Source organism: Oncorhynchus kisutch, linkage group LG30 (genome assembly GCF_002021735.2).
Source record: "Oncorhynchus kisutch isolate 150728-3 linkage group LG30, Okis_V2, whole genome shotgun sequence".
In the NCBI taxonomy this organism is placed as follows: Eukaryota; Metazoa; Chordata; class Actinopteri; order Salmoniformes; family Salmonidae; genus Oncorhynchus; species Oncorhynchus kisutch.
In genome coordinates, this window is record NC_034203.2 from 28,524,716 (window position 1) to 28,538,077 (window position 13,362).

The 13,362-nt window shown below is 40.2% G+C and overlaps 1 protein-coding gene across 3 annotated transcripts in view; it reads left to right on the plus strand.

Moving 5' to 3' along the window:
• The first annotated feature begins 4,948 nt into the window (after nt 1-4,948).
• asic1c (acid-sensing (proton-gated) ion channel 1c) overlaps nt 4,949-13,362 on the plus strand; it is a 165,436-nt gene continuing 157,022 nt past the window's right edge. For 2 of the 3 annotated variants that reach the window (XM_031809825.1, XM_020466450.2), the window contains exon 1: nt 4,999-6,562. In XM_031809825.1, the coding sequence (XP_031665685.1) occupies nt 6,008-6,562 (555 nt within the window). In that variant the 5' untranslated portion in view covers nt 4,999-6,007. Of the gene's footprint in view, nt 6,563-13,362 lie in introns of all 3 variants that reach the window. The other variant, XM_031809824.1, reaches the window with a different exon arrangement.

Below are 13,362 nucleotides of genomic sequence, written 5' to 3' on the forward strand. Positions count from 1 at the left end.
CAGACATAGTGTTCTCCTTGAATTCCAAAAAGCTCAATTTTAGTCTCATCTGACCCGAGTACCTTGTTCCATATGTTTGGGGAGTCTCCCACATGCCTTTTGGTGAACACCAAACGTGTTTGCTTATTTTGTTCTTTAAGCAATGGATTTTTTTTCTGGTCACTCTTCCATAAAGCCCAGCTCTGTGGAGTGCACGGTTTAATGTGGTCCTATAGACAGATACTCCAATCTCCACTGTGGAACTTCGCAGCTCCTTCAGGGTTATCTTTGGTCTCTTTGTTGCCTCTCCGATTAATGCCTTCCATGCCTGGTTTGTGAGTTTTGGTGGGTAGCCCTCTCTTGGCAGGTTTGTTGTGGTACCATATTCTTTCCAATTTTTAATAATGGATTTAATGGTGCTCTGTGGGATGTTCAACGTTTCAGCTATTTTTTTATAGCCCAACCCTGATCTGTACTTCTCCACAACTTTGTCCCTGACCTGTTTGAAGAGCTCATTGGTCTTCATGGTGCCGCTTGCTTGGTGGTGCCACTTGCTTAGTGGTATTGCAGACGCTAGGGCCTTTCATAACAGGTGTATATATTGAGATCACATGACAGATCATGTGACACTTAGATTGCACACAGGTGGACTTTATTTAACTAATTATGTGACTCCTGAAGGTAATCGGATGCACCAGATCTTATTTAGGGGCTTCATGGCAAAGGGGGTAAATTCATATATATGCACCACTTTTCCGTTTTTGATTAAAGTTATTTTTTTCATTTCACTTCACCAATTTGGACTATTTGTGTTTGTCCATTACATGAAATCCAAATAAAAATTCATTTAAATTACAGGTTGTAATGCAACAAAATAGGAAAAACGCCTAGGAGGATGAATACTTTTGCAAGGCACTGTAGAAATGACTGAATCGTCTGGATGTGTTATTGAAAATGTAAAAGAGGCAATGGCATTTTATTTAATTACATGAGGAGGAATGGAATAGTTATTGGACCATCAAATGTTCTGTTGCCTAAGATTTGATTTCTTTAAAAAAAAATCTATAGAAATTAGGAACCCAATCATTTCCTGGTCATGCTTGGCTGTTCTGGATGGCACAGATGGTGTTTCTTTGGGTAGGTTTGTGATTGAGAGGATGACTTTACAATTGCAGATACCAACAGAGCTGGCATTTGAAAAGAGCAAGAGGGATCTTTAGAAAATTCCTTGGCTGGAGAGCTTAGATTTGTACAATAGCAATCCTGAAGGACTGTCGTAGAACAATATGTAATACACCAGATGAGTACTTTAGAGATGTAGACCAGGATTCATTCATGTAGACAGGCATCAGGGGGTTGGTGTCACACTTTTGGCACAGCCCCAGCTAACACACCTGACTTCCATAATCAACCATGATTGTCAGTTTAGAATGTGATTCGTTTAATCAGCTAGGAATGGGGGAAAAAGTGTGACACCAACTCGGTCCCGGAGGACTGGAGTTTCCCTTCCCTGTTGTATGTTATAAATGACAAGTTATGTTGTTTCAATGCAGTGGGCTAAATCTGGGTCACACAGAGTGTTTCTTGGTTTTAAACCAAAGATACACTACTGTTCAAAATTTTGGGGTCACTTAGAAATGTCCTTTAAAAAAATAGTACCCACAAAACACCAGTCTCACGTCAACAGTGAAGAGGGAACTCTGGGATGCTGGCCTTCTAGGCAGAGTTCCTCTGTTCAGTGTCTGTGTTCTTTTGCCCATCTTTATCTTTTATTTTTATTGGCAAGTCTGAGATATGGCTTTTTCTTTGCAACTCTGCCTAGAAGGCCAGCATCCCGTAGTTGCCTCTTTACTGTTGACGTTGAGACTAGTGTTTTGTGAGTACCTTTTAATGAAGCAGCCAGTTGAGGATTTGTGAGGCGTCTGTTTCTCAAACTAGACACTCTAATGTACCTGCCCTCTTGCTCAGTTGTGCACTGGGCCCTCCCACTCCTCTTTATATTCTGGTTAGAGCCAGTTTGCGCTGCTCTGTGAAAGGAGTAGTACACAGCGTTGTTCCAGATCTTCAATTTCTTGGCAATTTCTCGCATGGAATAGCCTTCATTTCTCAGAACAAGAATAGACTCACGAGTTTCAGAAGAAAGGTCTTTGTTTCTGGCTATTTTGAACCCACAAATGCTGATGCATTTCTAAGTGACCCAGATCTTTTGAACGGCAGTGCGTGTATATACATATATATAAAAAAAGGAAAAACTATTTCACTAGGCAAGTCAGTTAACATCAAATTCTAATTTACAATGACGGCCTTCAACTCTATACACCTCGCACACAGTAAAAAAGAAGACACCCTTACCATATCAGATATAAAGTTGAAATGTATTCAATTTTGAGTTTGCATCCCAATATGTATATATCACAGAAGACAGAAAAATAAAAAATAATGTTGAGTAACTACGAAATTATGAAAAATATTAACAACATTTCACCCATGAGGCCACTAGAGTGCGATTTGGTCATTTGACTGCAGGAAACGTTTCCTCCTATTGATTACACCATAGAACAAAGACATCACCTGCTGCATCCTGACTTGAGGTACTCATGTGTGATTCAAATTTCAGCACATATCTTATATTGAATATGTCACAAGCTACAATTTATTCCTGTTGTTGGACTATCTAGGTTAACTAGCCAACAAACCTTCACCACTGGATCAGTATAAAGTCAAATAAATCATGTTTTAATTTATCCCACTAGGCCCTGCAGCTATGCAGAGTACTGGACATAAATTATAAGCTGTATCATTTTAGCTGCTTCCCTTCCAGTTTCCTGGAATACTGAATTGACCGAGTCAATATGAGGATGACTCTGTGCATTTACAAGCATTTCTCTGAACTAGTAGAAAATATGAAGACATTTATGTAATGCATCGTGCATCACAGTATAAAGCCTATCTTTGGTGCATTGTGCAGTATGAAGACATGTTTTTGGTGCATTGCATGTAGGAGCAGAATTTTGTTACATTTAAGTTGAGCTGTATAGCAGTCAGAGAGACATAACTGTGTCTGTATTTGCTGTAGTTAGTGACAGGCACACACATCCAAAAAGACCCACATAAAGAGAACCATTTATATATCGCTTAGGAGTGAGTGCTTCAAATGTTTCTCTTCCTATTAATATTCACTGCATTATGCCTCGCAAATCACCAGCCACTTGAAAGCCAATTACTAAGCGAAAAGTCCACAGTTTTCCCCTCTACAATCTGTAACAAGCATGAATGCAAAAACTTTAAGCAGTTTGATTTTGTATAATCTGTTTGTCTACATATAATGTACTACAGTAGTACAAGTAAAATGCAAATAAGTGCATAGGCTGTACATTTGTTAGTTATTTACATGTCTTGAATATGTTTGTGGAGTTTAAATTATTTAGATGAAAATCTATGCAAATATGGTGAACCAATTGCAGTTGACAACTGAGTCACTTTATTGATTAGGCCCCTATGTCAAACTTAGGCACCTATTGTATGGACATGTTTATGTGGTACAAATGGGATGACATGATGGATTGTCATAATGATCATAGATCGCTTATTTAAAGCTTTTCACTAGGCCTCAAAGCCCTTTACATCAAAAGGGGGAGTAAGGGAGTGATGGGTGACAGCTATTTTGTGTCAGAACACAACACTAACAGAACATTGGCTATCACTGTGGGGAGGATTTTTGGTGTCTAAAAGTATATGAATGACTAACCAAGATGTATTTAGAATTTGAACCCACATTTTTCTTCATACTTTATACCTTTACACCCGTAGCAGGGTGATGGTTGTTTTTTCCTCATCTGTTTTCAACCTCAAAACATTAGAGATTTTATTGCCAAAGAAAATGTCTTAACTTGTAAGAAAAAACTAAAGCAGAAAACACAGAGAAATGTAGAATGTGGACATAAAACCCTAATTGTCTTATCACTCCAGGCATCATGTTGTGTCTTCCTCAGAGTGTTTTTCAAATTGCTATTTCTATTATGCCAATATCTATTTGACAAGTTGATGCATGACCGGGTATTTTTTGTATTATCTCAATAGCACGACTGATGAAGTTAGTATCGCGGATGGGTAATGGTTGGTTGCTATGCTGTGAGTGTGAGCTCTTGGTTACCAGGACATATATATTGATTTAATCCTCCAGGGTTGTGGTCATAATCCTTGGTAATTTGTCTATTGTTATGATAATAAGGCTTCTCAGGGTGAGCCAATGAGTGATCATCTTGTTTGCTCTTAAGAATAATGAACGGGGTTTCTCTTTAAGATGAGATTAACTTTTAACCCCAATGAAAAGCCCAAGCCAATTATTATTGGTCAAGCCTTGAAACCCTGTCCCATATTTGGAGCAATAATTATCAGGGAAAGACCCTCCAGGGGTTGGTTGTTCCCCTGGCCCAAGGCGGCAACAATGAGCTCTGGGGATGTAGGGCCGGTTAATACTTACCGAAGTCTAACAGAAATGAAATGGCAGCCAATGTGTTCACTTCACTATCCTATTAGAAGAGACCAAATACTCCTGAGAAAAATACTAGTTTCAATATGAGAAGATCGATGGATTCAGTTCTGCAATGTTTGGATCATTTATTTGACAGGTGTCTGTTAACATCAAATGGAGACACATGCTCTCAGCTATTTGAAGATGTAGGCTCTTGCAACCACATCCCCTGTTACAGATAAATCATACTCTTTGTGGCTATGAATTTTACATCCATGTCTACATGCAACCTGTGGCATTCCCATACACAGTAGGAGCTATCACTGAATTGCAGATGACAGACGCTGACTGTTAGAGCATATTAGAAAACCATAACAATAGTGAAGTTACCGGCAGCACAGAATGAGAGACTCCCCCTGTGAGCACAGACACACAGGCAAAGCAGCCATTCGGCAGTAGGATGGATCCTGACTACTAAAGAGGTAGAGAACGAGAGGGGGGGCTAGAAAGAGTGGTGGTGGGAGGGAGCAAGAGCAGCAAGCGAGCAAGCGAGGGAGCGAAAGAGAGGGAAGAATAGATATCTGTATGTTGAGATCAGGAGAAACGCTAATGGCGATGAACAGGCTTTAGTGGCTCGGATGGCGAAGGTGGCCGTAAAGCATCAAGATGTGCATGGGCTTCCTTGCTAATTGTGGATGAGAGCGAAGCAAGGAAGTACATACCGTGGAGGCTACCTACCAACACTGGGCTTGTCTGTCAACCACACAGGAGAGGTGGGTTAGTGGGAGGTCTATGACCCCCCTCATCATTTTCATCTGGAGAAAAGAGAGAATAGAGTGGCAGAGAGAGAAAATAAAGTAAATTAAGGTGGCAGCGAAGGATAGTGAGCCATCTCTCTCTTTATTCCTTCCTCCATTCCAAAATCCATTGCATCCCTTTATCACCGAAATGTAGTGGCGCTCATGCCGATAGGAGGAGGAAGGGTCCCATTGACTGTTGAGGCTGAACCCCTCTCTTCAGTCCTCCGCAGCCCTTTCATTACCAGTCCCCATCTCTCCCTCTCCTCTCCCTCACTTCCGACCGTTATTTTCTCCTGTTTGTTCTTTTCATTATCCTTTTCACACTGCCCAGGGTACAGAAGGCATTCCCTTTTTGGTAGAAGTGGGTGTTTCTGGAGCTGTCATTGTGTTTGGTTCTGCTACAAAAGACAGCAGAGCGGGAGAGAGAGACAGAGTGAGAGCTAGAGAGAAAGAGAATAGAAGAGGAGCTTCAAAGAAAAGGGAAGACCTGGGACTACATGGAATAACTAAGACCCTCTGGAAGGTGAATTGTTATAAAAGAGAAATTGTAAAAGCGGCTGAAAACACTAGTCTTTAAGATAGCGGTTAGAATTTGCCACTTGCAGATTATCGTTGGAATAAAAGGCTCAGGTTGCCGCGCCAAAACATTGGCGACTGGTTGGTTTATGCTACATTCTGTTGCTAAGCAAGTCTCTCGAACCTGAAGTTCTTGTTGAGGAAATACTAGCGTCTTGAGGATCACTCACCTGCAACCATGAAGGGGGACTCAGAGGAAAGCATCGAGAGCATTCGGCCCTCCAACCTGCAAGCATTTGCCAACATGTCCACTCTACATGGCATGAGCCACATATTTGCCTACGGGCACATGACGTTTCGCCGCTTCCTCTGGACACTCTCGTTCCTGGGCTCGCTGGCCTTGCTGATGCTGGTATGCATGGACCGCGTATCCTACTACTTTGAGTATCCTCATGTCACTAAACTGGATGAGGTGGCGGCGCCTAACCTCACCTTCCCTGCTGTGACCTTCTGCAACCTCAACGAGTTCCGCTTCTCCCAGATCACCAGGAACGACCTGTATCATGTGGGGGAGCTCTTGGCCCTCCTGAACTCCAACTATCAGATAGCCAACACTCACCTGGCCGAGCCCGAGGTGCTGGACGCCCTCAAGGATAAGGCCAACTTCCTCAACTTCAAGCCCAAGCAGTTCAACATGACAGACTTCTACAACCGCACGGGCCACGATATCAGTGACATGCTGCTGCATTGCACGTTCCGGGGATCGGAGTGTTACCCATGGAACTTCACTACCGTGAGTCTCTTCAAATCATTTCTGGTTATGTGGTTTCGGGTTTGCCTCTGAGTTTGTGTTAGGTGTTCTTTTCCAGACTTAACAAAGTTTGGATTTCAACCGTTTTAGTTAAGTAGTTTCTATATTAATTGAAGCTTGAGACGAACACCTAATATCTTGATTCAGAGAACGTGGAACTAATTCACTGTCCCCATTGTCCCCATAGAAGCAGAAGTGGACATGTTGGTTTTTGTGTAGTCCTAATGCTCCCTCAAGATTCACATAAGGCTTCTGCTGAGCGTAGTAATTGATTGTCACAGTAAATTAAAACCAAAAGCTTTCATGCTTGTGTTGATACAGACAAGGTACAGTTACTTACCTGAGACCTGCTGTGGTGTTGCTGTGCTGAAAGTTGTACATGTTTAAAGGTGATCCATAGCCTAAAGGGAAATCCAGAATTGGTCATGACGGTCACATTAATAATATTGTACACTGCCAATGTAGCCTAGCCCTTGAACACTGTCAATGGCTATCTGTAATTATAATTTTTCTAGATGGTAGTCTACTGTAAGAAAAGCATTAGTTGTGGTTCAGGCTACTCTAGTGGTCATGGCTAAAGACGAGGTAAGCGATGAGAAACTGATGATGCACAATTAGAGACACGTCCTTAATTTCTCTAAGCTTTTGTTTTTGTGAAGAGAAGTAATGATACATGATTAAATCCATACATTTTAGTAGCATGGAACACTGAAATCTCAGGCGGTGATATACAGTAGAAGTTGGGATACTCTGCCCATGAGGTGCCATTTGCAGGTCAAATTATGATCTAATCTAGACATTCATGAAAAAAAGCACAGTATTGTTCATACATTGTGTAGGGCATGTTGTTATTGGGTATACTATCTGGTTTTGGTATAGAGTCAATCATACAGTAATAAAGTCACTTTACACCTACCTACATGTACAGTACAGTTCAAAAGTTTGGGGTCACTTAGACATTTCCTTGTGTTTGAAAAAAAAAGTGTGTCTATTAAAATAACATAAAATTGATCAGAAATATAGTGTAGACATTGTTAATGTTGTAAATTACTATTGTAGCTGGAAATGGCAGATTTTTAATGGAATATCTACATAGGCATACAGAGACCCATTATCAGCAACCATGTGTTCCAATGACACGTTGTGTTAGCTAATTCAAGTTTATAATTTTAAAAGGTTAATTGATCATTAGAAAAACCTTTTGCAATTATGCTTGCTCAGCTGAAAACTGTTGTGCTGATTAAAGAAGCAATAAAACTGTCCTTCTTTAGAGTGGTTGAGTATCTGGAGCATCAGCATTTGTGGGTTCAATTACAGGCTCCAAATGGCCAGAAACAAAGCCCTTTCTTCTGAAACGTGTCACTCTATTCTTGTTCTGAGAAATTAAGGCTATTCCATGGGAGAAATTGCCAAGAAACTGAAGATCTGGTACAACACTGTGTACTACTCCCTTCACAGTACAGCGCAAACTGGCTCTAACCAGAATATTAAAAAAAAAAGAGAAGTGGGAGGGCCAAGTGCACAACTGAGCAAGAGGACACGTACATTAGAGTGTCTAGTTTGAGAAACAGACGCCTCACAAGTCCTCAACTGGCTGCTTCATTAAATAGTACCCGCAAAACACCAGTCTCAACGTCAACAGTGAAGAGGCAACTCTGGGATGCTGGCCTTCTAGGCAAAGTTGCAAAGAAAACGCCATATCTAAGACTGGCCAATAAAATTAAATATTAAGATGGGCAAAAGAACAGACACTGGACAGAGGAACTGGTTGAGAGAATGCCAAGAGTGTGCAAAGCTGTCATCAAGGCAAAGGGTGGCTACTTTGAAGAATCTCAAATATAAAATATAATTTGATTTGTTTAACACTTCTTTGGTTACTACGTGATTCCATATGTGTTATTTCATAGTTTTGATGTCTTCACTACTATTCTACAATGTAGAACATAGTAACAATTAAGAAAAACCTTTTAATGAGTAGGTGTGTCCAAACTTTTGACTGGTGCTGTATATAATAAAACAATTAATGTATCATGCTCTCTCATGTCCCTCTTCAGCAGACATACTGTACAGTGAGCAATTTTTTAAAACATCAAATCACAATAAAATTGCAGTATCAAATCACAATACATATAGAATCGTGAGAATCTTAAGAATCGTGAAAATCGCAATGCATATCGTATCGTTACCTAAGTATCAATGATCGTATCTTGAGGTCCCTGGCATATAGTGTGGGACATTAACAAAATAGGCCTACCACTATATTCAGTTAATTTCAATACAACTGTATTTATCCCCCTCGGGGTAATTACAGTTTAGGGGTATATTGAAGTTTTGATACCTCCTTACCAGAGTATAACAGTACTTTATGTGTACTTAAAAAACGGTGTAAATCTAGTACTCATAACGATGTAGATAGGGGATTACATACTTCATGTGCCCTTGGCAGCAACTTCCAATAGCATTACCATTGGTTATGGTGTAGTTGTGTAACCTAACCTATATTAATTGGTGTTTTATTATGTGTTTTTTGATAACTGACTTTATGATTCATGGAATATTTGTTTGAGAAATTCTGATGTACATTCACATTGTGACGTAGAAAACCATTATTTTATTGTGAAATGTGTTGTCAATCATGACAACTACTCTGGTACATGTGGTACATGCTGTATGTATGAGAATAATTATTTGTGATTTGACATTTTGGAAAATGTTTTTACATTTAAAATGCCTTATCAACACACTGGGCCAACTTTACATAAGGCTGTCAGATATAGCAGAATAACAGAGAGGCCTTGGTCCTCGTGCTTTCTCACACCGCTGAGGTGTGCGATAATTCCCTGGCAAGGCGCAATCTGTCTTGTGTTAATGCATACTTATATTCATATTCCATTTAGTTATGCCGCCGACCAATAACAATAACCACGTTTTTATGCGAGTAAATCACGACAGCTATGATTGCAACAGGAAGTTTCAGTACAATTTTGAATGCCAACAGATAATTTGTTTGTATGACATGATGGGATATTTTTGTGTCGGTAATATAGTAATGCTATATGGCGGTGGAAATACCTTTATGCGCAAATATTGATATAAAAATCATCATATCGAGGTAAACTTGGAGTCATGCATGATATGGTATATGGTCCTCCCACTACAACTCGGGAAACCATGCAGTTTATTAGGCTACAGATGAAATTAAGTAATTTATTATGAACTTCACAGGGTGGTGAAAGTGCACAGTGATCTTGATGCTCCTTTCCAATAAATATAGAGGGTCTGATTCTGGTGACATGATGATGAATAGTGACTGCCGTTTGACAAATACAAATATTCTCGCTCTTATCCGTATGAATCTCATTATGTAGACTAGCTTACCGCACTGTATCTGCGAGCACGTGCCAAAACCAGTAGGCACATTTTCTATTTAACGCAACAGTTTTTGTGATGTTTACATGAAAACATAAGCAAAAAAGTACATTTGTGTGTGCACTACGCCAGTGTTTCCCAACCCTGGTCCTCCAATACCCCCAACAGTACACACTTTTATTTTAGCTGTGGACAAGCACACCTGATTCAACTTGTTGAACTAATCATCAAGCCCTCAATGAGTTGAATGAGGTGTGTTTGTCAAGGGCTACAACAAAACTGTATACTGTTGGGGGTACTGGAGGACCAGGGTTGGGAAACACTGCACTATGTCATCATCAAATCAAATCAAATCAAATTAATTTATAAAGCCCTTCTTACATCAGCTGATGTCACAAAGTGCTGTACAGAAACCCAGTCTAAAACCCCAAACCCCAAACAGTAAGCAATGCAGGTGTAGAAGTTATCATGCACAGATTGTTATCTGCAACAAGTCAGTTTGGTGGAAACACACCAACGGTGGGGAAAATGTGCGTGGAAATCTGTTGCCAATTGGATGGAAACCAACTACTGATTCATTTTTTTGTTAAATGATGGACCAAGTTCTTCTATTGATCTCACAGTTCTCTAAGGAATTTATTTTGATCCTGTGTGAATGAGAGAAAAAAAATCTCCCTCTAAATCAGTAAGCTCATTAGGTAGTGTCCTAAATGTTATACTTTGGTCAAATAAAACTGACATCTCACCAGATGAGACTTTTAGTATCCTGGTTAAATGTCACCTACGCCTATGATGTTACCATTGTGGTCAGGAAATGGAGACAGTGTGTGATGATGCTGTGTGTGTGATTGAAAAGGAAATGAAATGGAAACAGCTTAGCTTACAATTTGGAGCCTAAGATGGTTTCATATACTTTTATATAAAGACTGCATGTGTGCATTACCAGGATTTAGGCTAGGCTAATCATAGTGCTACAGAAATGTAATATATTTCCTTTGCCTAATGATTTATGTTTCAAGTTGTGTGAGTGCTGCCCCACCCCTGTGCACCTGAGGGATAAAATAGAAACCCTCTATTAGTCCAGATGATATAACAAACCTGTAGACCCAGTACCTGTAGCTACAGTTGACTGAGTCATAGGTTCTGCTTTAAACTGACATCTACATTGTTAGTACTTCAAGATAATGTGAATCTGGTGGCGATATGAGGTATTGGTTCAGGGAAATTCAAATTTTCTCACCCAATAGTTTTGATCTACAGTACACTGGTAGGCTACAATAAACTTTCAAAAGTTTGAATCTTGGCTGGTTTGAATTTGATATTGTGCCTACTCATCATCTTAAAAACCTCAGCTCTCATATTAATGGTTGAATGAATATTCTTCCAAACAAAGAACTAAGCAGGTATTATTTTCACTGGGAAAATCCTTTGGACACACTGATATCAATATCACAATCAATCTGACATAATACAGTACAGTATTCTAACTAGAAAAGTGTCTGATTAAGCCAATGCTTTACTAAAGCTTTATATATTATATTCTATGTACAGTATTTCTGGCAGTACTGTAGCAGCAAGCAGAAATGCCTTTCTTCCTCCTTATTCCTTTTCAAACCCTCAATGTGACTCTGCAGAAAGTACTGTAGGCTCCATTCCGAGAGGGCTCATTAGTTCTCTCACATCATGTATGTCATTCCCCTGTGCCCTCTCAGGTGGAACTAGAAACGCTTCGAAGCTAGTTGCAACCTTAAATTTGATCAGGTGAAATAGTTTTATTTGCATTTATTTTATTAGAATGATTGAATGATTCAACTGATTTTCCCCAGGCATGGCCCTCTTCATTGGATTGCTTTGCAACATTCTTCTGACGAACATGGCATCATATGCACCTGAAATAGCTATATAGCGCTTAGGACTGGTTTAGGATTAGTTTACAGTACTACTGGTAACATTCCAACTCTTTATACATTTCAAGTTATGCTGCAAAATGAAGCAGATAACGAAGTTAGTCAAATAGTCATGGAGCTATACACATTTTAGAAGGTTTATTGGAACACTGATTCACTCATAGCATTTCTGCTCCTATCGTGAGTGCTTGACGGCAATAGATTGGTAAATGAAGTAAATGGAATTCTCTCCCTGTTTCAAAGTAACCTGGTCCATAACGTTGTCCGTTCTTTGTTGTATTCCTCTAAGCCATGTGTATGCTAATGGACAAAAGTATCACGGCTCAGGAGAAGACCCAGATGCAGACAGTTCGAAGTAACAAAAGTTTATTACAAAAACAGGGGGCAGGCAAACGACAGGTCAGGGGCAGGCAGAGGTCAGTGATCCATAGCAGAGTCCGAAAGGTACAGAATGGCAGGCAGGCAGGCTCAGGGTCAGGGCAGGCAGAGGTCAGTAATCCAGGGCAGTGTCATAAGGTACAGAACAGCAGGCAGGCTCAGGGTCAGGTCAGGCAAAACCGGGAATACTAGAAAACAGGGAGTAGAGAAAAATAGTTGTTTTGGAAAACTGCTGGTAGGCTTGACGAGACAAGCCTGAACGGGCAGCAGACAAACAGAGAACACAGGTATAAATACACTGGGGAAAATGGGGAAGATGGGCGACATCCGGAGGGGGGTGGAGACAAGCACAAAGACAGGTGAAACAGATCAGGGTGTGACAAAACGTCAATTTGGGGTTTGACTCTCAGTAGAGACGGAGTAGACTTACTGTATCTTAAGGATTACTTTACCACCAAACCAGTGGCTAGCTTATCAGAAGAAGAAGTACAAGCAGGTACACCAATGTGCAGGGTTCTGTTTCTATCCCAGACTTTCATATTCACAGCAATAGAATCATGTAACCTCGCTTTTACAGGTTTTGAGAAGAGTAATATTTGGCCATTGACAAGTGAGTTTGTGTGAACCAACTGCATGTGGTCATTCAGAAGACATTTTGTATCTTAAGAGTGTTCACGCTGTGCTCTCTGTAGACCTTGAAATAGGAACTTGGCACATGGCTTGGCATATCCAGTGTGGGCTTATATGATTAGACTGTGACTGTGATTTGGTATTCTGGTGAACTCTCTTGTCTAAGCAATGGGACATTTAAACTGAAATCCCACGTTGCTTGTGAAGTAGTCACAACTGTCATTTCAATTGCATGTTCCTTTTTTGTATGAAATGGAAATGGATCTTAATTTCCATGTTTGTTGCCAAGCAACAGTCTTTGGCCTTGGAACAGCAAATCTTTCATCAGTAATTTACATTGTAATGCTTGATTGAAAACACTTTCCAGGTCAAAGACCTGGTTAAGTTAGTTTCCACTAGAGCCCATCTTTGTGAATGCACATTCCATTGGCGCTGGTGGTTGAATGCACATGTGGTCTTACACATTCATTGTCATACACCATATCTGATAATTAAAGG